Source organism: Perca flavescens, chromosome 15, assembly GCF_004354835.1.
Source record: "Perca flavescens isolate YP-PL-M2 chromosome 15, PFLA_1.0, whole genome shotgun sequence".
Lineage (NCBI taxonomy): Eukaryota > Metazoa > Chordata > Actinopteri > Perciformes > Percidae > Perca > Perca flavescens.
This window is the reverse complement of record NC_041345.1, coordinates 33,108,043-33,133,374: the sequence shown is the minus strand read 5'-3', so window position 1 is coordinate 33,133,374 and position 25,332 is coordinate 33,108,043. Positions and strand designations below refer to the sequence as shown.

The 25,332-nt window shown below is 38.5% G+C and overlaps 1 protein-coding gene and 1 long non-coding RNA gene across 2 annotated transcripts; both read right to left on the bottom strand.

The window, feature by feature from the left end:
- Positions 1–15,829: 15,829 nt before the first annotated feature.
- Positions 15,830–16,813, bottom strand: LOC114568986 (uncharacterized). Its single transcript, XR_003694370.1, has 3 exons — positions 16,757–16,813; positions 16,075–16,279; positions 15,830–15,916 (listed from the first exon to the last, which is right to left on the bottom strand). It is a non-coding gene; the product is annotated as an uncharacterized LOC114568986 (long non-coding RNA).
- A 7,300-nt stretch (positions 16,814–24,113) lies between these two features.
- Positions 24,114–25,010, bottom strand: LOC114569086 (uncharacterized; the record flags this gene model as incomplete). The annotated part of the gene is made up of 1 exon (XM_028598906.1): positions 24,114–25,010. A coding segment is annotated over one exon (897 nt), but the record flags the coding sequence as incomplete, so codon positions are not given.
- Between the last annotated feature and the right edge of the window lie 322 nt (positions 25,011–25,332).

Here is a 25,332-nt window from a genome sequence, read left to right as displayed (position 1 = left end):
TCACGAGATAGTATCATGGTTTATATGTATTTCTTTTTATATTATTATTTCGGTATATTTCGGCCAGGGAATTGCTGGATTGCTTTTTTGTTGATTTATATTTTTTAAACTATAATGCTACATCTATCAACATTTATTTAGATGTTATCATTGTATTCATTTCTTTACTTTAATAATATTATTTCAGTCTTATTACCGGTGAAATATTACAGTATATGCTGTAATACAGAACATTACGATATGATCCGAGCAGGAAGCATTCAAAGCCGATAGGCCTATCCCACAATGCAATGCGGCCATTCATTTCAAAGAATTGGGCAGCGATCAGCTGTTCTTTAACGCCAGGATCGCTTCAATATACATATATACATATATTTTCTGGAACCCTGTGTTACAGACAATAAAGTATTATCTTATCTTATCTTATCTTATCTTATACAGTCAGTGGTCAGTATCACTTCAATATACATATATACAGTCTGTGGTCAGTATCACTTCAATATACATATATATACAGTCAGTGGTCAGTATCACTTTAATATACATATATACAGTCAGTGGTCAGTATCACTTCAATATACATATATACAGTCAGTGATCAGTATCACTTCAATATACATATATACAGTCAGTGGTCAGTATCACTTCAATATACATATATACAGTCAGTGGTCAGTATCACTTCAATATACATATATACAGTCAGTGGTCAGTATCACTTCAATATACATATATACAGTCAGTGGTCAGTATCACTTCAATATACATATATACAGCCAGTGATTGTGTCACCAGCAACAACACGTTGCTCAGTTTTGTTCCAGTAAGTTATGAACCATAATAACGTTTAAACGAATCCGCGGAAAACTCCGGAAGTGACGTAGTATGTCCCGCTTGGCGGATACGAAGATACAAATATATAGGCCTAGCATTCGTAATATTAATGTTTTTTTCTAATGTTGTATTTGAGGAGTTAAACAATAAAGATAGTTATAATATTAACATACAGTTTCATGTATTTGTCTATACGGAAGAAGATTAGGGCCACTGGTGAAAAAAATATTTGAGTTCTGACTTTATTCTCAGAATTCTGACTTTAATCTCAGAATTCTGACTTTATTCTCAGAATTCTGACTTTAATCTCAGAATTCTGACTTTATTCTCAGAATTCTGACTTTATTCTCAGAATTCTGACTTTAATCTCAGAATTCTGACTTTAATCTCAGAATTCTGACTTTATTCTCAGAATTCTGACTTTAATCTCAGAATTCTGATTTTAATCTCAGAATTCTGACTTTATTCTCAGAATTCTGACTTTAATCTCAGAATTCTGACTTTATTCTCAGAATTCTGAGATTAAAGTCAGAATTCTGACTTTAAAGTCAGAAGTATGGGTACCTGTAAGGGACCAATGAGAGTAACTTAGAGAGTAGAGTAACTTTGCATGATGGAGAACCACACACTGAACATGTCGAACTTGGATATAAGTGAGTTTTTGCGTAGTCGAGGGGTCCCAGATGAAGCAATTACATTACTGGAAGAACAAAAGGTGAGTAAAAGAGAATTATACGTTGGTTTGGTGCCTGGTGTTTGTAAAGACTACAGAAATGCTGCGGATATGAAATGCACACACAAGTTAGCTAGCAACGTTAGCATGTTTTTAAGCTAATTGCATGTTTCTGAAGTGCAGTGTCCGCTGGTGAGACACTCGTTTTAGTATGAAACTCTGTTCTTTAGTGTTTTTAATGTTTTAACGACTGAGTTTTGTAAAGTAGACGGCCTCGGTGATAATTTGGCTTCCTGAACGGTCTACACCGAAGGAATACTAAAAACAAACCAATCACCTAACGTTAATATGAGCAACAGCTGTCAGCTGTAACAGTCAAGCACATAGGCTGCACACCGGCTGCTAACGTTAGCTAGATTATTTCAGTTAATATATGTATATATACATATTTAAATTAATATATGCACATACAAAGTAACGTTAGCGCCTGACTAAAACTAACTAGCTCAATAGCCAGCCAGTGAACATAACATTGTGAGCCTTAGCGCTTGTTCTATTCAACGCTCACTTCAGTTTGTCATTATATATTTGTTATGCTTCACAAGTAAATGCGTTTTAACATGTTAACATGATGAGGGCCAGTGCCGATTTGTTCCTGGTGATAAGGCCGAGATTTCGGCGACGGTCTCTACGCCGACTCGTCCCTAGCGAACAGGGTTTTCGATATTATGATATGCTTCATCCATACACTGTATAAAACAATGGCCAAAGCTAACAAAGCAGTCTCTGCACTGCGATCGAGTTGCAAAGTCAACAAACACCTCAAACTATTTCTCGTTTGTAACGTTAGGTATAAATACTTTAGAAACGAGTATGCCACACATCTGGATTATCACAAGTAAATTCATCCACCAATTAAACTGGGCTGTGGACAAATAGAAGTTAAATTAAGCAAATAAAGGAGTATGACAAGGAGTGTACAAAGTTACTGGCAGACATTGTATGATTTCAAGTTTATATAAATATATGCACAGGTATTTTACTCCTTAGAATTAATGAACCTATCAATTTGCTTTTTAACCATTGTATTTAAAATGATTGAGAGATCTGGTAAATCTTGTCTAGTTGTCAAAGGTTTCAGTTGGATTGACACAGAGCCTACTTTGAAAAGGGTCGATTTATGAGGCTTAACCTTATTATTTATGGAATGTACACTTTGGAGATAATTGTCTTTTTTCTTTGTTATTCTGTGCAGATTGACAGCGACGTCATCGTGCTCATGGATGATGCAACACTGGCAAATTACATCCCCTCCTATGGAGACCGAATCGCCCTCTTCAATTACTGCAAAAGTAAAAAGCCCATCTCAAAGCGAAAACAAGGGCTTTTAGAAAAACTTTGTGAGAAAATGAAAGTCAGGAAGGAAGGCACCAAGGAAAACATATCACATGCTGACACAAGAACAACACAGACAAAGAAGCTAAAAACAACACGGAATGTAGAGATAGGATGGATTCACAGTGACGGTCACATAGCCAAACAGGTGAGGGCAAAGCAGGGAGGTGGCACCAGAAAAATTCCATTGGCAGTTAATGCTGGATTAAAAGATATCCTTCAAGAAGGAAAGAAACTTTTTTTCCCCGATGGAATATCTCCTAAAGGACCAGAATCAGATTTTGAGTTTGAGGTGTGGGACTTCAAACAGAACCACCTTACTGTTGACACTTGCCTGTCCATTGGCACTATGTATGAGACTGCAAGGCTCACAATGTTGCGCTTTTATATTGCAACAAAGCCAAAAGATCTTGAAGGTGATGCCAGCGAGACATCTGAAGTCATTCTTGTCTCTGCACACAGTGGCAATGAAATCAGTACAGCAGAACTACAAGTGGGAGAGGTCATGCTTGGTTTTGATGGAGTCCAGTCTTCTTTAAATGTGTCTCTGGACTCTGAAATTACCTTTGGTCCCATTTACGGCACTGAAGAAGACACAGAGGACACATTGATCTATGAGGGTTTTCCTATGGCCACCAGTCCAGCTCATCCAGAGGATGTGATAATGATCACCATACATCATGCTAACACTTTAAATGACATGATTACAGCTTTCTCGGATGAAGAGATTTTGAAGAAAGCACTGAATGTGAAACGCATACTTCCAGACAACAAAGAAGAAGCAGGCAGTGGATCTGGGGTATTAAGAGATGTTCTCAGCTGCTTCTGGCAGGAATTCTATGATCGATGTACACTTGGTACAACAGTTAAAGTGCCCTTCATTCGCCACGACTTCCCTGCTGAAACATGGAAGGCAATTGGCAGAATCCTTGTGAAAGGTTACCAAGATTGTCAATATTTGCCAAACAAACTTGCACTCCCCTTCCTTGAACAGGTGCTTTTCAACAATGTGTATAGTGACCTTAAAGCACATTTTCTGCAGTTTGTGAGCAGCCAAGAACGTGAGGTTTTGATGCAAGCGATGAGTAATTTGTCCGCAGTTGACTCTGATGATCTTGTGGAAGTTCTAGACAGCTATGACTGTAGAAGGAGAATCACAGCGGAGACTCTTCCTACAATAGTTGATGAAATATCGCACAAAGAACTTGTCCAAAAACCCATGTTTGTTATTGACTGCTGGAGGGAGATCACCCATCATCATCCTCTCTCTCTCAGTCCAGAAGCACTGACCAAGTTGTTCTCTGACCTGCAACCAACCACAAAAAAGGTCTGCAAGCTGCTGAAATTTGACGTTGATTTGACTACAAAACAGAAGGAAGTCATAAATCATCTGAAAAGATTCATCAGGGAGCTAGATGAAAGTAAACTTCAGAAATTCCTGCGCTTCTGCACTGGATCTGATCTCATAGTTACAGACAGCATATATGTGGAATTTGAAGAAATTACAGAGTTCACAAGAAGACCAGTTGGGCACACATGTGGGAAGATTCTGCATATAGCTGACAGCTATGAGAACTTCCCAGACTTTCGCTCAAAATTTAATGCAGTTCTTGAAAGCAATGTCTGGGTAATGGACATTGTTTAGATTGACAAAACCTATCCAACAACAAGCCACTGTTAAGACTTTTCACATTTGAACTAATGCAGGATTTCAAGGATAGAAATGCAAGGAAGTGTGAGGAATAGGTACTTAGGACATACTGTATAATAAGCACTTCAGCATGACCCTTAATAGTCAGAGACAAACTGCTCCAGCTGTGCAGAAGGAAGCCCAGCTTTTGCTACAAAAACTATATTATCGTTTCATATGTTTTGGTCGTGCATTCACATACCACAACAAACTGTCATACTGATCATTACCAAAGCCATATTCATCTCCACCAGATCAAGTTACCCAGCTGTACAACACAAACCTTCTTGCTGTACAGAAACATGTTTTGTTTGTTTAATTAAGGTTAAGAATTCCATTCCAACAGCAGCAACAACTGTGGCGTGCTTCATCACTGCTTTATGCAGTCAGCTATATCAGCTATAGGATTTTTTTGTAAGTTGCAAAATAATGACCCATGTGAAGGTTGTGTGTAAACAACCATTTCATTTCAGCCAAGTGTTCCCAAGCCACAACTGACTATTGGCTGGAATGTCATGTTGGACCAGCAAGCAATTGTTCTAGTCAGACTAGTTAATCTAGACCAATTTTTTTAAGTCTGAACTAATTACAACCATACATAATCTAAAAGTAAGGCTTGCAGTTTTTCAACACTATTGTTAATTTCCCAGTCTATACTATTTTGCATTAGCCATGTTTGCAAAATGTTGCATTATATGTCTTTCAGGTCTTTAAAGTTTAAATAATGCTGATTATTGTTAAAATACCTATTACCTAAATACCTAAAACCTATTTAATGGTATCTTGTGATGTCATGTTGGAATTTTTATTCCTTCTGAACAGACAATGTCTGATACAAATTGTCTTTAAAGTTTACTTATTACTATCTGATTATTATGTGCTAAAATTGCAAATATGACTTTGTTACTGAAACAGTAACAACAGTAACGAAAAGTTTGATTAAGTCATCCAAATCCGGCAATGCAAGAATTGTGAGCAGCAAAACTGATGGCTTTTAATTTGGATTCATTTACTGTTTGATATTGCACATGCACTATACAATGCAGTCTGATAATTATGCGTTCTTACATTACCTTGTGGATCAACACATTTGATACTAGCAATGCCAAATGGCTGTAGTTGTTTAGGAATCCATGTTCCAAATTCTCAGGTTCTCATTTTAATTATTATTTCTATTATTTCTTTGGTATTTCTTTGTTAGTAAAAGCAAGTCTGGCATATAGCTTTGCAGGTTGTCATAAGTATTAACACTTGCCTTAATTCTACACTACATGTATGATTTTGATTTTATGATATAACTTTTGAGGTAACAGACCCTGGTTGAATAGCCAATGTTGACCTGGGGTGTTACATTAGGTTACTGTTGTAGAAGATGCATTGATAGAGGCTATACGAGACGATGTTAAGGATATATATTTTATTTTTTAAAGCATCAATATAAAATTGCATGCTTCATGTACTGCATGTATTATGTAGAATTGTTCATGTGGTGTTCATGCACGTTTAGCTTGTGACCATCTCATTAGTTGAGATTTCTTTTAAAGCCTCTTTACTGTAAACATGTTAAATGTTACTTTTAATAGTCAAATGTTAGTTTAAAAAGTCAAGTCATTCTGGTTGTATGCACTTTACAGACCAGGCTATGTGGTTATGAGATTTAACCATCTTATTATTGTATTACCAATAAAATGTTTAATATGAAGTTTTAATGTTAATAAAATGTTACTTTTTCACATTTGTATTCAGGTATTCAATTGAATGTTGATGAAGCTCTCTTTCCATATGGGTAAAAGTGATGTGGTACATGAGGTTTAAAATACAGTTCAAGAATATTAGTGTTAAAGTGTTTATTAGTCATTCATATTTGACACAAGGATGAAAAAAGCATTCCACTGGGATTAAAAACAAGTCACCCAGTGCAAGGTGTCAAGTAGTCACAATTAAACAGAGCTAGCAATTTACCTAGAAAGAGCTGATCTTAAACAAAAACTAAAACAGTTATGCTGAAAGTTTTAATAGTAGATACACGATGATCAGAGAAATACATGAAAATGGTGTTGCTGGGGGTCACATATTTCTTAGGAACACATGGAATAGCCAGGCCTATATTTTTGATACATATTTGGCAAATTAAAACAACTTAATATACATATAACACTATGGTGGGTTGTTTTAAACCATCTTAAGTTCTTTCACTGCTTACAAGCTCTAGAACCCAGTTTATTACTCATATGTCTTCACTGCATATAGTATAGTGCCTAACACTTTTATTTGTCCCCATTTTTTGCAGAAAAAAACAAATTGACTAATTACTTTTTTTAAATAAAAATGTAACTACAATTGCTATTTTTATTAAGGGTCTTGAATTGTAGTTTTCTAATTTCATCTCTTAAGAGTTGGCATTTTGTTTGCATCCAACATCCATTCATCTTAAACACATCAAATAATTTTCTGTATTTCCTCTCTTAACAAGATGTACAGATCAGCTGCATCAAGTGGATCTGCTGGAGCATTCCATCCTTTCTCCTCCATTAGGAGACAACACAGTTCAAAAACTGTTTAGTTACACGGAAACTGGCCTTTAGGAGTACACTCTTCCATACACAAAGTGACTTCCTCCATGACAATTGATGTCAGTCTATCCTCAGCACTGTGCAACTCTGGAAATGAGTACATCACAAATGGCCGACCCGGCCGCGCATCATGAATCGTGCTCTGATTTTGTGTGAATTCCATGTGTTGACAACTTCATCCAGTTCATCCTGCAGAGAAACAAACACAGTAAATACAGACTACAAACATGTGATATAGTTGGTCTTAAACTATTCAACTGCTGCCTAAACTGAAACCTAGGTTTTCTGCATTTCATCAGCTAAGTCAACAGTGAACAGATACAGCATGCCACACTAATCACTGTAAAACTAAGCAGCAAGAGAATGGAATTTTCTCCAAACAGCACGAGCACACAGAACAATGCTGCACCCTTTACTTTACTAATACTTTGTCAGTGCATACAGTAACTGTATCCTAACAGGATGCTCTGAATGAAAGTTTCAAGCTGTAACTGATCAATGATCAATCATCGGTCATATTGTGATTAGTTGCACTATTTGAACATTCATATCATAGTTATCATGTTACAGTATTTCATTAAATGCAAAATAAGCAAGAGGTTTTAATGTAAAATAATCTAAAAATGTTTGAACCGAGACACTGCAAATCACTGGTAGCTGCATGGCTGCGATTGATGACCAAATATATTTTTTAGATTTCCAGGGAGCTTCTTATCTAAATAATACGGTTACATCTCTCGTTTGTGACATGAGGTCGCAGGGTCGTGGCATTATTTTTGCCATTGCACAGACTTGTTTTGCTGACTCAGATTTTTTTTCCTTTTCTTTATTCTAAGGTTTATGAATGTGAAGTATAGGAATAGGTTTTTCTGCCTCAGAGATGAGATGTTCAATTGTCATGCTGCAGATTTATGATCCCGTGTTACCAATAACTTTTATACTGATTTAAAGTTGACTGTAGGAGATAGATCGGCACATGTTCACTACTGAATATATAGATATAATTCCCTAATAGGTGTGAGACTTTGTGTCTGCCATCGAGAGTTATATGGTGGGCGAATGAGGAAAAATACCGAGCAGATTTTAACAGGTCCAAGATAAGCACAGTTCATAGTATATTTATGTAGGTAGATAGAGCCTATATTGAAAACCCTTTACCTGCCTTTTAGTAAGAGATATTGTAAATGAGAAAAAAAAGAAGTGATTTAATGTGACATTAAATCACCTTCCAGGCTTTGCTATTATTATTACTATACTCCATTTATTACTGACTCATTTCAGAAGGTGAGGAAAGATTATTACCTGAACAAGATTAAGGAAACAGAATTGGATGATTTTTGTCCAAAAAAAGTCTCCTGTGAAGTGGCCATCATCCTGAAAAGTTTGAAATAAGTTCATCCAAAACTGTGCACTTTGTTTGCGGAGGGTACCCCACCATCCCTCAATGCGCTGGTTTGCTGTGCTTCTTTCATAAAGGAAACTTCTCTCCCCTGCAAAACTGTCTGGGTGGTTGCGCCGCAAAAATATCTGCATTTCTTCTACACAACCATTTTCTGTTCCCCTGTCTGCACGAATCCTCTCTGGACATCCCCCCATGCTTGAAACTGTTTTGATGAAGTAACTTGCAACTACTTTAGGATCACTGTTCGTAGTATAGGCCTCCATCCATAACACATAGCGACTAAAGCCATCTATACAGCCATTGATGGCAATGCCATAGGGCTTTAACTTATCATAGCCATCCATATGCCAAAGCGCATTTGGCCCTCTGCAGCTGTATTGACGTCTTCTCAAGCGTCTGGCTCGTCTTAATTCCACACCTTGTGGATCAACCAATTTGATGATGCGTCTGATGGTATCTTGTGATACAACAAATCCCCGTTGAACTGCACGAAGATGTAGCCAACGGTAACCCTGCATCTGTCCATTGGTCATGATCTCATGTTGAACAAAGGCCAGCACTTCATCCAAGTCAGACTGGTTCTTCCTTCTGAACAGACCAAGTCTTCTACAAATTCTCTTTAAAGTCCGGACACTTATTACTATTTGATTGTTGTGTGCTAAAATTGCAAGTATTTCTTTGTTACTGAAAGAAAGTCTGAAGTAGAGTTTGATATATTCATCCAAATCTGACATAGCAGGCATTGTTGTGAGCAGCAAAACTGATCAAATCATATTGAAGGAAGGCTTTAACAGTAATTGAAAAGGGTGATTCGGTCTCCATAGGAGGGGATGTAATTTGCCAGCATTGCATCATCCATGAGCACGATGACGTCGCTGTCAATCTGCACAGAATAACAAAGAAAAAAGACAATTATCTCCAAAGTGCATATTCCATAAATAATAAGGTTAAGCCTCACAAATCGACCCTTTTCAAATTAGGCTCTGTGTCAATCCAACTGAAACCTTTGACAACTAGACAAGATTTACCAGATCTCTCAATCATTTTAAATACAATGGTTAAAAAGCAAATTGATAGGTTCATTAATTCTAAGGAGTAAAATACCTGTGCATATATTTATATAAACTTGAAATCATAGAATGTCTGCCAGTAACTTTGTACACTCCTTCACTCCACTCCTTCGTCATACTCCTATATTTGCTTAATTTAACTTCTATTTGTCCACAGCCCAGTTTAATTGGTGGATGAATTAACTTGTGATAATCCAACTCGGTCGTTAAAACATTAAAAATACCAAAGAACAGAGTTTCATACTAAAACGAGTGTCTCATCAGCGGACACTGCACGTCAGAAACATGCAATTAGCTTAAAAACATGCTAACGTTGCTAGCTAACTCGTGTGTGCATTTCATATCCGCAGCATTTCTGTAGTCTTTACAAACACCAGGCACCAAACCAACGTATAATTCTCTTTTACTCACCTTTTGTTCTTCCAGTAATGTAATTGCTTCATCTGGGACCCCTCAACTAAGCAAAAACTCACTTATATCCAAGTTCGACATGTTCAGTGTGTGGTTCTCCATCATTCAAAGTTACTCCCTCTCATTGGTCCCTTACAGGTACCCATACTTGACTTTAATCTCAGAATTCTGACTTTATTCTCAGAATTCTGAGATTAAAATTAATGAAAAACTGCAGACCTGATCAGTTATAAAATGTGAAACTCTAACCCTTTATTAATGACTTAGTAATAACTGCAGACATAATGACTTATCAGACAATGTAAAGCATGATATCCTTTATTAATGACTTATCGTGTTATACAATTTTTTTTTTACAACCTGGCAACCTTATGCTTATTCATTATTTTCATACCATTAATTAAGCCATTGATTAATGTTTTTAAACACCTCCACCTGCCATATCAGAAAGTGGTATTGACAATTTCATACATGAAAATAGCTTCTAGTCATTTTTTATTAAAGATTGCATGTTGACCTCACTACGTTTGCTTTAGAGAAATCCACAATGATTCTTTTTAAGATAAATTGTGTAACATGAAATGTATTTTCCTACAGAACCTGCTTAGACGTCACATCTTGGAGAGGTTGCAAAACAAGATGCAATACGTGGTCAGCCATCCTGACTTGGACCTTGATTATATTAATTTCATGTGCACCCATGAATGCCTACTGATTGATGCATTGGAAGAGCAAATGGAGTTGCCAGGGAATATGCTCTAAGAGAACTGTGCAACCTGGTTAAAAGTCAGGTGGAAAATGATCAAGATATTACACATGTTGATGTATAGACAGTGCAAGGGGCAAGGGGGCGACCCAAATTAATCATTGAACAGGACAAGTTACAGGACTTGATAGACACCCAGCTGCCCATACCATGCATAGCAAAACTGCTGGGAGTCAGTAACGTGACAGTATACCGTCGAATGGCGGAATTTGGAATTTCTGTGTCAGGGTCGTACAGTACAATGTCAGACCAGGAGCTTGACACTTTAGTGTCTGAAATCAAAGCTCAGATGCCACATAGTGGCTACAGCTTAGTCATGGGAAGACTGAGGTCATTAGGCCACAGGGTACAGTGGAGCAGAATGAAGGCAGCAATGTACAGAGTAGATGCAGCTGGGATTTTTGCTCATTTAACGCAGGTAGGCTGTGTTGTCAGAAGAAGCTACTCTGTAAGGGGACCCCTTTCCCTTGTGCATGTGGATACCAACCACAAACTCATAAGGTAACTTGTTTTCAAATGTAGTTGTAAAAAAGATATAGCATCTGTAAAATGCATACACTTAATTCTACTTTGTCCTGAACAGGTATAACATAGTCATCTTTGGGGGCATTGACGGCTTCTCCAGAAAGGTATTCAGATTAAAATAAGGTATTATCACATTGATTTTTAGATTATTTCCCACATAATAACTGGCATATAACACTATGAAATTGCACACAGGGTTAATACAAGGCTAAAAATGTCCTATATTTAAGGGGTGCTTATATTTGTGTCCAGATCATGTACCTGGAACCTGCTAACAACAATAAGGCATCTACTGGCTTCACCTTTTTCCTGACCTCTTGTGAGAGAAATGGATTGACCTCAAGGTATGTACAAGAGGTCATGCAGTCTGAAATGCATCACATGCAATTCATCCTGGTGTTGCACAGTGCTATATAATGTTTATAATAACTGTTATATAACTATGTAACAGGGTCAGAGCTGATCAAGGAGTGGAGAACGTCGACATTGCTCGGTATATGTTTACCGTGCGAGGAACTGACCGGGCAAGTTTTATTTCTGGAAAAAGTGTCCACAACCAGAGGTAACCTTAATATAATCAAATGTTTAACAAGATAAAAATAACCTTGAGTCAGCATTCACTCAATACTTTTTCTGTGTATTTTTTGCAGTTGTATATTCTATTAATCAACAATTTTGCATTTATTATCCTCTTAAAGGGAATGTGTGACTATTATGATACATCTTAGTGGCCCGTTATATTGTCTCTAACTCAAAAGGTGACAGGTTACAGAATCGAACATCGTGACGCGTGACGTGTAGACTGCAGTAACTTGCACATATTATGATGTCCTCCATAGTCTCGAAGAAGAGGGACTACTGGATATCTCAAACACACTTCACATCTTTCTGGTGCATTTTGTTTTCCTACCACGTCTCCGCAGAGACTTTCACACCTTCACCGAGGGCTGGAACAATCACCCACTTCGCACAGAGGGAAACATGACCCCTCAGCAGTTGTGGCAGCTTGGCCTGCTGCAAAACAACACGGATGAAACTGAGAATGTTGAGGTGCACACTTACTTTTACCTCTGCAGTTATCTCTGTTGAACATACAGTAATTGAAGCAGAACATTCTTGACTATTGCACTGTAAATTTATAATTTAATTTGTTATTTATGTCCTAGGATCTGCAAGAACTTGACATAGACTGGGAGAGTGCCCTTTACCAGGATGAGTCCCTGACAGAATCTGGGATTGTAGTTCCAGAATTTCCTATGCCCCTAAATGAGCAAGAGATGACACACCTGTATGCTGCTGTAGACCCTACAGGACCATCAGACTCCCATGGTCGAGACGTTTATTGTCGTTGTCTTCAAATGTTTCAGTAATCAACTGTCTTGCTGGTAAGTTTGATCACCAATTGCTGTTCCATATACATGTAGACATATTAAAACAAAAAGTCAAAAGTTTTTACAATATAACGAAACAGATGTTGTTCCCTGGCAACAGTGTTGAAAATGATATTTAATGAAAATCATCACATTGACTCAATCACAAATCAATACATTTACTGTCACTACCAACTAGTCTCGCATTGCCAGACCTTCTTCCACAGCGGTGTGGAGGAAGGTCTGGCTAGTCCCCACAGCATTCCAGGATGGGAGAAACACAGGCTCTGGTTTATTGGCATTTCTCTAAACCAATACCAATCGTTGTGGGAGGTGGTAGGGAACTAGTTTTGGTGGAACATGTTAACATTTAAAAGTTGTTTTAGTCGTGCAACAGAAAACTCAGATTGGACAGATAGTCTAGCTAGCTATCTGGATTTACCCTGCAGAGATCTGAGGAGCAGTTAACCATAGTCCTCACAAATCCACCGGAGGTTAGAACGCCAACACAAAGAAAGAGGAAGGTAACAGACGTCCGGCGTAATTTCTGGCAGCACAGAACAATCCGAGAAGTGGAACGTTGTGGATATAGACTGCTACCAAACCAGTTGCATGAACTTAATTATTTACACCATCGAAAATTCTTGTCCCAGATGGATTGCCTCCACCAGGACTTCTTTGAAATCTTCATAAGATTTCATATGTTGAACAGGAAAGGTGATAGTGCTACTGCAAGCTGCCACAGATGGATAGCATATCCTGTGTTTCCCTAAATGCAACTGGCAGTGGTGGTTGAACTTGACGTTAACCTTAAAACGTCTCTTCTCTTCCTGCAGGACAGGAACATGGCCTTACCCGGTTACCCACTGAAGAAATGTTTTTGGAGACAATGACAGAGGTGCAACTGTCTCCATCCCTGATTCGGTTTTGTCTGAAATTAGAGGCCATTAAGAGATGATGTAACATTTTAATTGTTTTTTTTATTATAGATTACAAAAAGACAAAAAAAATACATCAATGTTTGTAGATTATATGTTTTTTAAAAAGTAAGGAAGAGATATTGTAAATGTGTAATAGGTTTTGGAACATAGTATGTTACTGATTTTATTTTATGACCAAGAAAAGATGGTTACATTTAAGTTACAGAACAGATTATTTTACCTTGCTCCAGTTCCTGGAGAAAATCCTGCAGATGATTCATTAAAGTCATCTCCATCTGTTCCTTGTTTGATCCTTTCTCACTAAATTCTGCTTGGCACACAGAGACAATGAAGTCATTGTTGCATCAGCCTGTAAAATGAAAGCAGATGACCAATTAGCACAATCCAATTTACAGTATATATACATACATTAAGGATGTAATATAAAAGCATTGCCATATCTGGACTAAATATTTATAATGGATCAGGGAGTAAATCCGATCCATTACTTTGGACCTTACAGTAACTGTTAAACTCTGAGATACTGTACATTATTACCAAGCTCCCTTGGCATTTGTCCATCATACATGAGGCACCTAAGATGTATAAGCATATAAACTTCATGGGAGTACCTAACTGTATGCAGAAATGACCATTTAAACTCAACAAAAAACAATGTCACGATGCAACAAAATAATATTTAAATTGTATGCATGGTGTACTCACTGTCATTTCTACCCCTGGTACAAACAACGGCTGACAGATATCAGGGTATTTGCCCATGATATTACCCAAGCCATACAGCTTCAAGCCATCCCTTATCTGCTGCAGAATTGGGAGCAGCCTGAGGTTTGCATGCAGGACAATAGCACTGTTTTTAGAATAAACAGCATGCACACAAAAACACAAACAACATACCATTTAAAACAAAAATAAACCAGATTAATCACAAAAAAATTAAACTTTGATGGAGAATTTAATGTTAAAATCAACAAATATAACTTCATCATGTTGTCAGGGGATGATGTTAAGTGTGGAGTTGTAGCTTTTATGGTTTTTGTACATTAGTAACCATCACCTACTGCATACCGGATTATTTCGTCCTTTTTCCCTAAGGTGATTAGTCCTGTGTACCCACAGTTGAGGATCTCCTCTGAGAGTCCATTAATTGTTATCTGGCCTCATCTACCTGAAAGTAAAACAGACAACACCTTATGTATTGACAAGATTCACATAAAGTGATATTAGTAACGTGACTGATCTGAGAGTTGTGTTAGGGGCATTTGCTTATTAGTCTTTGCTTTATTATGTTGAAAAAGGCTAAAGTTAGGAATACTCAATTCAGTTATTCAGTAATTGTGCCTTTATTGGAGTATTTAAGGTTAGGCCATCAACTAAGTGTTTATAATCTTACTCTTGATAAAAGATCCTTATACTCCTCATCTCCCACATCATTTGTGTGCAAGTCCAGGGACCCAGTGCAGAGGAACTTGTAGCACCAGAGCATCATAAAATTTCAATTTTAAATTGAAGTAACTGTTACTAATCACAATAACGATTTTATCAGAACAGTGATGATTTAATATTGTATTTTGTTGTTCTTGGTTACATACACAGAGATAAAACACCCGACTCTGTAATTACCCACAGCACTATAGAGCATTGTTATCTCTTGCAGATCAGTATATTGGTTTTCAGTTTTGGTTTACTCTCATCGCTCTGATAGCATTGTTTTTGGCTGCAGCAGGTAGTTGTTAAAGGAAAAAGCTCTAAAAACCCACTGTACACAAAATGCTCATCAGCAAACAGCAGACAGACACAACTGTACACTAGCTGGTGAACATAGTGGAGCAGCGAAAGAGACATAATTCTTACAGGAGTTGGTGGAGACCAAAAATAGCTAAAAGAGAGAAATTTGGCCTGACATTCATCAGGTAAACATAAAAAACAAGACTCCAAAGGAATGATAATGTTGATCTGTAAATGCTGAGTGTGGAAATATATAACAGTTTGCTGCTGTTTGCCATTTCAACTTACTGTAAAAGGTGAAATGGCAAAATTCTGTTAACAGCTCGTTTCTGTTGCCCCAAGTGGGGAATTGCAGGTTAAGGTATATTATTACTAGTCAATGGTTGCACAGATTAACCCAATACAGAAACCATACACTGAAATGGAGCATTAAGCACATACCTGAAATGACCTTTGTCCAAATCAGACATTGAGTATTTAGGTCTACGGCCATGTGTGCCCTTCTCAAAGAACCGTTCCTCAATGCCCGCCACCATCCCTTAAACATTATTGAAATTATGAATTACATTTAATTTCCTGGGATAATGCACAAGACAGTTAAGATAACTACACCATTTAGAGAAGAACTTTTATATGACTATACAACATTTCATATAATTCTGATGACATTTTCTTATTTTTTTATCCTACACATACCTGTCAGAAACTGTTTACGGAGAGCCCCAGTGTCAACACCAGCTTCTCCTAAAAAGGTAACTTGAAGCTGGTTAGTAGATGTTTTTTTTGCCGCTGCCACTGCACAAGGCCCCTCTCCAACATGTTTTGTCGTGACACTATGATGTCAAATGTTTTGTCATCCTTGGTTACAGCATCCCCAATTGCCCGGATAACATCATCAAGACTAAAGAAGGGGAAAAGAAAAGTTGTGTTGTAGAATGTTACTCCAATCTTTCATTCAATGCTAAAGTCTATGACAAGTAAAAGATGCTTTGACCCACACTTGGGTACAAAATACAGTATGGCTGGGTATGGAACAGGATATTCCTTTTACAGACAATTTATTTGATTATTGATTTGATGTCGCTACTACTAGTGCTAAAATTCAATCTAGATATATTGTATATTATTTGGAGTACATCATAGAAATGGTTAAAAAGTCTTTAGTGCATCTGATTTCTTCAAATTATGCATGCATTTTGTAAAATATTTCAAGCTAAATTAATAAATAACTTGTTCAATTCAATTCAAAAACATGAATATAGGTAGATATAAGCTATGCATTTGTTTTTGATGATACCTGGAGTAGCAGTAATATTGTTTTCATTGAACCACACAATGTAAACCGATTATAAACGTACTGCAAACAACAAAAACATACTTTTCAACTACACCTTCAGTTGATTTAGACACAGGCGTTTCCTCCAGACTGTCAAGTAAAACATGATTACACAATGAATACAAACACCCATTATGTACATTTATATTTGCAAAATAGTGTGCATTTAAGCCTTTATGTTGCCGTGAAAGTATACAGGAGAACAGAACAAGATTAACATTACTGGAGAGCATTGAGTATTGATGAATTAATAAAAAGGTAATGCATCCCATACATAGATTTTTTCATTGAAATACTAATATGATTAAAATAAACAGAGTCAGAGCTTTAATTTTTGTATTTTTTTTCTGAGGACATGTAAACAGATAGCACACATTTTGTCCATCCAATACTTTAAATTTCAGTGACCCTGTCAATTTTTTTTCAAATTTCATACATAAAGATTTAGATATAGAATTTTTCTGGGTATCTATTTTACCTCTCTCCGCATGAGCTGGCATGGATTTGGAGATAATCCAAAGGGTATTCAACCTGACATACTGGACAGGCAGCCTAAATGAAAAAAGGCAAGAAAAAAACTTGTTAATTAATTGCTATTGGTTGCATGACAATTTTATCTTGGTGGGACAGGTATTAAATGTTTTTGTATTATCAAATGTGGTGTCATGGTTGGACTCACTGTGGAGTTACTAGTCCCTGGTGGAGCTTCCGCTGGAATATATTCCGCAACTGTCACATCCGGGGTAGACTAAAAAAGATATTGGCGGTTACATTTGGAAAAAGTATTACATAAAATGATGAGAGAAATTATAACCTGTTTAAATTGTGAATTACCTCAAAGTCCAATTGGCTGGTCCATACAGGACTTTACATGCACAGCCAATACTTGCAAGGGCATGCTATTTCTACACACTCTACAAGCCGCCTTTGGCATCTTTTCAAACTCAGGTGCATCTGGAGGAAGAGGGGACGTATCTATTGCATCCTGGAAAGGAATAATGTAGATTATGTTCTTTCCTCCTCCAGTCATACTTTTTAAAAACTGGCCATTGTAACCTTCTGCTTCTGGGGGGATGGCAGAAAGTTTCCGTTGTCCCGAACCACCTGAAACGAACAACAATTAAATTAATGAAAAATAACAACATGATTAAATCAGAGCATAGTTTGTTAATATCTACAATACCGAGGGCTTTATACAACAGCCAGCCTCCAGATATATTAGCCAGTTTCGGGTACTGACTGGTCAGAAGTCTTGAGATCTGTAGAAAAACACAATGCACAATATTGTCTGAAAGAACATATTCTATGTTTGAAAGATTTAAAAGGATGTATTGAGATATTAGACCAAACTTTAGATAGAAGGGTTAAAATATTAAAAGGTATAACATGCAGTCTAACTTTTGTTGCATTGACAAAAGACTCTTTGCTGATGTCCATAAATGTCCCACACACAGCTAGAGAAAAATCCATGCAGAGGGCAGGTCTCTGCAGATACAGACACCAGACACTTCTAGTGTGTTATAGGTCATGATTGAGAGGAATTACTTTTTTAATAGTCTATACATTGTTTTTAGGATACTACTGCATAGTATACATTTAGGGACACATTGAACATGTTTCAATTATCAAAGTTAGTTCTTTACAAAAACAAATGAGATAATAAATCCAGGTTGGCTTAATTTACCTCACAGTGGTCAGCAGACTCGGGCAGTGTTATTGTGCGTCTCCCCATCCCAGCAAGGAGTAGTTTCAATTCAGGTGTTGCTGTTGGTGTCCTGTCTGTGTTTTCACTTAACATAAAGAACTGCAGGGTTACAGACTTTGCACTGCTGCTGGCCACCCTACAGGGTGAGTGGAATCTTTTTCTGCCCCTTGCAGTGGCTCTATTAAAGAAGCCTGGAAATGACCTGTGGATTCACATAAAGCCATATTAATTAGATCAAATGTTAAGACATTAATTTTAAGACATGATGTATTGCATGGAACATTTACACTGGTTTTCTTAACCTTATGAGTAGGTGTATGCAAGGAAGAAACTCCCATAATTTTTTTTTTTTTTAATTTTTGAGCAGATCGTAACAATAATTGTATTAAAGTAAGGAGAACGGGCAGAGTGAGTCAGTTAGCTAATGTTACCTTAATGATACAATACCACATGGGTTTTAGCTAGCATTAGAAGACCAATGCTTGGTTTATTCACGACATCCTTGCAAGCGAACAAAGTATAGCAAGATTAAACAATTTCACAAAAAAACTGATCCAATAAAAGAACCATTAACATATAACTTACTTGTGATCCTTTACTTTGACGATCCATGGTAGCCGGCCGGCAACCTGTTAAAGACTCCCGCTCGCTCCTGTCCTCCTGATTGTCATGATCGAAGGTGACGTCGTTTTGCGTTCTTCATGGCTCTCACCAACTAGGCCGGTGTTTTGTTGGACTTCATTAATGTCTTTCCTGTCATATGCTTTTATGTACATTTACTTATGTAGCTAGCTGTCAAAGTGGAGTATTACAAGTGTATTTGTATAACTCTAATGCTTACTGATTTAAAAAAAAGAGAATTATATATATATACGGCCTTTTTATTTCAAAACTTGTAATAAAGCAAAGGAAGTACATATATAAAAAAAAAGTCTGGAAGGCAGGAGTGGAGGTGCCGTGGAGACAGTACCCGCCCAAGGGATGTTCTTAAGTAAAACAAACGCACCCTCAACTGGGCAGGGATCATTTCATTGGTCAACACTACAGCTGGCATTCTATTGGTTGCTGAATTTTGATAGGGTTGTCACACAAACAATCCGAGAGTGCAGAAAAAATCCAAGAGGAGAAGATTTGCAAGCGCGCAGAATCAGCCTGAGTGCAAGGAGAAATATCTGAGCACAAGCAGAGCAAATCCAAGCGCGAGCAGTGACTATTTGAGTGTGAGAGCAAGGTTTTGAGGGAAATTATTACAAAATCTGAACGTAATATCAGTGAGAAATGCTCTCAAATTGAAAGAATGCGCTCTTGATTAAAGATAGGAATATAACTCCATACTACAGGGCCTCGGATTTGTTTGATCGGGACCCCCCGTGTCAGGCCTTGGCCTTCAGGGAGGCTAGAATGATTCAGGCCTATACTGAGGTGATTAAGGTAAAGACCCGGGGTGCCAGGCACGGTGTGCAGGCTGTGCTTGGGGAGGTTATGATCCGAGCCTGTAAAGGGTTCACGAAAAGAGAGAAACTCAAAATTGAAGATTGCTGGTCGGGCTATGTCTCACCATGTCAATATGATTGCCTCACTAAGGGCACGAGACAGAAAACTCTTACCCATGGAACTTTTAGCTGTAGCATAGGTAGCTTCATGGGGAAATGCATTGATAAAAAGAGGAAAACCTCTTACCCAAGGGTGGGAGTGTTCAGGAGACGGGCGAGGGACTCAGAGAAGGCCCTCAGGACCGAATCCTATCAGCTGGATGTACCCGCAGGGTTTACACCTAGGGGAGACTGGGATATAGGAGTTCACAAGACTCTAACAGTTGCCTTCTGCTTTTGCCTTGCAGATGGAGTCAACACCTCTGCAGGACAAAATCATTGGGAAGAAGGTACCTAAGTACCATTTTAGACGGTGTAAGGAACATTTTGCCCCGCTGTTTCTGCTGTTTATCATTCTTTTGGTCGTGTTATTTCTGACCGGTGATGGACAGCATACAGTGTGGAAAATTACAGAGACCAGTGTTCAGACGTCCTATGGGCCGTGGGAGACCTTAGTGGAGACTGACGTCTTGCTGCCTAATGGACCCCTAGCCAGTGGCGCTTCGTTTGATGGATCTGATTGGAAAAAAGATTGGGGATATACCTTCTGTGGCCTGATTGGTTACAGGGAGGATTTGGACACATGCCTGAGTAATTTGCCCTTAAGGGAGTACCAGAAGGAGACCAATAATGGGAGACGCTGGGAGGATTTACCCAGGGATCCGTCTAATAGGTCTATTTCTGGAAATGAAAGCTGTGGGTGCGATACCCTGATCTATGAATTCTCCAGGGAAACATTCAAGGTAGGGGTCGCACTGAATTGTACCTGCAACACGATGGTCGTGACCCGAAACTGCACTGCAGTAACAGGGTCATTTATAGCCAGTTGTGGGGTACCGAAACCACTCGTAACTTTACCTTCTTTGATTGCGTAATACGCCGAGATGGCGACTATTGTGCAACTGGAGAAGGGGGAATGAACTACCATAAATTGACTCGAGTCCAGGATGTTCAGGACACGATTCATACCTTCTCTAACCCCGTTAGTTTGGAATCAGAGGAGGAAAGTTTGAAAGACCAAATGTTTGAACGGTCTGGGAGGAGGAGGAGAGGAGCTAAGCCCAGAGAAAAAATTCCAGCCAAGTGCCTCTACTGTTTCCCGGACAGGCCGGACAGTAGTCACATCCATTTTAATTGGACACTATTTACTACCAGAGGAAGTGACCCCCTGGGGAGAGTGATGAAAATTCAACGGTCAGCATGGCATTCAGTGAGGCACTCGAATGGATTTAGGGAATTTTTCTTACTAACCTAAATAATTCTGGGGTTAGGGATTGGCTTAAGACCAGAGGTGTCAAAAGTATTTACATTCATTACTCAAGTAGAAGTATAGATACTAGGGTTTGAAAAGACTTTTGTAGAAGTTGAAGTATCAACTCAAGCTTTTTACTTAAGTAAAAGTGTAAAAGTACTGGTTTCAAAACTACTTAAAGTATAAAAGTAAAAGTAATGTAAGGCAGAGATCTTCAACAGGGGGTCCTCAGAGTCATTGGCCTCCAAATTATTGTACATTTTTGAGTCTTTAAAAAAAATAAAAATAAAATGCCTTAACATAATTCCAACATATTATTAGCAAACATAAACGATAAGTTTACTGGCCTATAAGTAAGGTAGTCCCTAAGATATCAGCCCACAGATACAGTTAATCCTAGATTTACTGTGCCACATACAGTATGTCACATACAGTATGTAACATTAAAATATGATTTATAAAATCATGCCAACAATTAATATTTTAATAGCTTATGAAAAAAGGTATGTAAGAAGGCTTTAGGTTACCCTAACAGTTATTTTAGGCACAGTTTAATATGCAACTTAATTTCATACAATATGTAGGGGGTCCCTGCTACATCTCACTTTAAGTTAAGGGGTCCTTGGCTTAAAAAACGTTCAAGACCCCTGATGTAAGGGGGGGAAATGCCATTAAGGACAACAGCTTAACTCTAAAACGCGGGGACAAAATCATATGACTATAATAATGTTACAGTATATTAAAATCATACCTGCAAACTCAGAAGGGCTGAAAAAGGTGACACGTAGGCTACATCTCTTCTGTGTTTTTCAGACAACGGCAGCTACAGTCTGGTGTCAGACTCGTCTCCAGTGAAATACAGACACACTTTTACACCGTTTAGCTCTCAGCATTTTATCATGTTTACTCCATCTTCTAGCTAACGCTAGGCTAACCTGCTTCCAACTGTAGTGTTGACTAGCGTCCCGTGCGGCGATGTTTAGTTCCCTCTAACGTCCGTTTTCGGAGCATCGCGCAGGCACCTAAGGCACCGAAATCCGTGTTGCTATTCGGTCCGGTAGATAACGGTCGTTAAGGCACCAGTGGCGTATTAGCACCGGGTCTGTACAGGTGTTATGGATCGCGTAAAAACCAATAGGGTGTCGGAATAGCTATGTTTATACTTCTCATCCAACCACAATCAAATTCACTCTCTCCGGATGGAGCGATTTGGATAGGTTTTTTGTGTGTGTTTTTTTTAACGATGACGAGCCGGAATGATAACAAGCCGAACTGAAATATGAGTAACGAGGCTAAAATGTAGGGAGTAGAAAGTACAGATAATTGCGTGAAAATGTAAGGAGTAGAAGTAAAAAGTATGCTGTAAAATAATTACTCCAGTAAAGTATAGATACCCAAAATTTCTACTTAAGTAAGGTAACGAAGTATTTGTACTTCGTTACTTGACACCTCTGCTTAAGACTAATAGGGCTGATTGGGAAAAAACTACTTGGGATTGCATTATGGCGAATCTTGAAGGTACAAATCATACTCAGAGGGGTGATGGGAGAGATTGGGTTAATATCACCACTTTCCAAGAAGCCATTTGGGCCGACGTCTTGTTTCCAAACGTTGCGACTACGAACGGGTTTGCCCAGTACCCTCTGAGAGCCATTGGTCTGTTTAAAGACACACTCGATAGATGAAAGTGACAAGCATCATGTTTCCCCAATTCCTGTGGTATCAGATTGGAGGGATGCTTGGAGGATCTGTACCACCGGGATTGGAAAACAAAGACCACTTAACAGCCCTAAAGCATCTGCCTCCTTACCGGGGGGTTGGTGTAGACATGGATAGGAACATTTGTGATAACGACATGACGAAAACAAAAAAAAGAGGTTGCATTCTTAATAGGAATATGTTCCCTCCTGTAGAAAGTAGGAGAGCAAGTAATAGCTATGTAGCATTACCTTATGTAAGAGGAACAATGAGTACTAATGGTAATCCACGATATTACCTCATACTAGGATCGATACATTTCCACCAAAATGCTGACTATTGAATTCAATTCAATTTCAATTCAATTGTATTTATAGTATCAAATCATAACATAGGTTATCTCAAGACACTTTACAGATAGAGTAGGTCGACACCACATTCTATAATTTACAAAGCCCCAACAATTACAACAATTACAGTAATTCCCTCAAGAGCAAGCAGTGCGACAGTGGCGAGGAAAAACTCCCTCTTGGGAAGAAACCTCGGACAGACCCAGGCTCTTGGTAGGCGGTGTCTGACGGGCCGGTTGGGGGTGTGATGAACAGTGGCAATAATAGTCACATTAATAATGGAACAGTGACTGGATGTAGCGGGAAGCTGCAGGGTTCAGCAGGAAGCTGCATGACATTGCAGGGCACAGCTGAGCTCAGCAGGGAGTGCAGCAGGACCACGGCGACAGCTGGAACCAGGATCTTGGTGCCAACGTTCTCCAAGGAAATATGCTGGGGGTAAAAACATAAGGACTCCGAGGAGTAAACTCCCCAGAAGCTAGGATTAGTAACAAGCATTTCTGGGACGGGATACACACAAATAGTAATGATAATAGTAATAGAAAGGGAGAGGAGAGAGCAGCTCAGTGTGTCAAAGGAAGGAAGTCCCCCGGCAGTCTAGAACTATAACAGCGTAACTATAACAGCGTAACTAAGAGAAACAGGTCATAAGGAGAGGTAGCTTTTTCGGGCTTAGAACTCTCCCCCTGCCGGATCGGGCTTGGCTGGCCTGCCTCCCTCTACTTTGTTATGTATTATTAATCTAACAATTATGAAGAGAAGCAGTTGGGCCAGTTAGGTGAACACTGCAACTCCTCACTCCCTAACTATAAGCTTTATCAAATAGAAGAGTTTTAAGTTCTTTCTTGAAAGCGATTACAGTTTCTGCCCCCCGAACCCAGATCGGGAGCTGGTTCCATAGGAGAGGAGCCTGATAACTGAAGGCTCTTGCTCCCATTCTACATTTAGAGACTCTAGGTACCACCAGTAACTCTGCATTCTGGGAGCGCAGTGCTCTAGTGGGACAATAGGGTATTAGGAGCTCTTCTAGATATGATGGTGCTAGACCATTTAGAGCTTTGTAGGTCAAGAGAAGGATTTTAAACTCAATCCTGGATTCAACAGGAAGCCAGTGCAGAGAAGCTAATACAGGAGAAACATGATCTCTTTTCTTAGTTCTTGTGAGAACACGCGCTGCAGCATTCTGGATCAGCTGGAGAGTCTTAAGGGACTTATTTGAGCAACCTGACAGTAGGGAATTACAATAGTCCAGCCTGGACGTAACAAATGCATGGACTAGTTTTTCAGCGTCATTTTGAGACAGGATATTCCTAATTTTGGCAATGTTACGAAGATGAAAAAAGGCTGTTCTTGAGGTTTGTTTTAGATTGGCATTAAAGGATATATCCTGATCAAAAATAACTCCTAAATTTCTGACAGTAGTGCTGGAGGCCAGGGCAATACCATCCAGAGTAGCTATGTCTTTAGATAATGAGGTTCTGAGGTGTTTAGGTCCCAGTACAATAACTTCAGTTTTGTTAGGGTTTAACATCAGAAAATTATAGGTCATCCAGGATTTTATAACTTTAATGCACGCTTGAAATTTAACTAGCTGACTGGTTTCGTCTGGTTTGATTGACAAGTATAATTGGGTGTCATCCGCATAACAGTGAAAGTTAATTGAGTGTTTCCTAATAATATTGCCTAGAGGAAGCATATATAAGGAGAATAGAATTGGTCCAAGCACTGAGCCTTGTGGAACGCCATGCATAACCCTCGCATACTTGGAGGAGTTATCATTAACATTAACAAATTGAGATCGATCAGAGAAATAGGACTATTGGTATTATAAACGCCAGACGGAAGGGAAATTCTTACAACAATCTTACCATGGTAAGCCAGATGACTATGTGTACTATCAGAGAAGACACAAGGACCACATAGAAGACTATGAGTTCACTCGAAAACTGGTGGGAACAGTACCAAAGTACATTAAGCCAGGGCCCTATTGTCGTGAGGCGTTTCAGTACAGGAATGATACC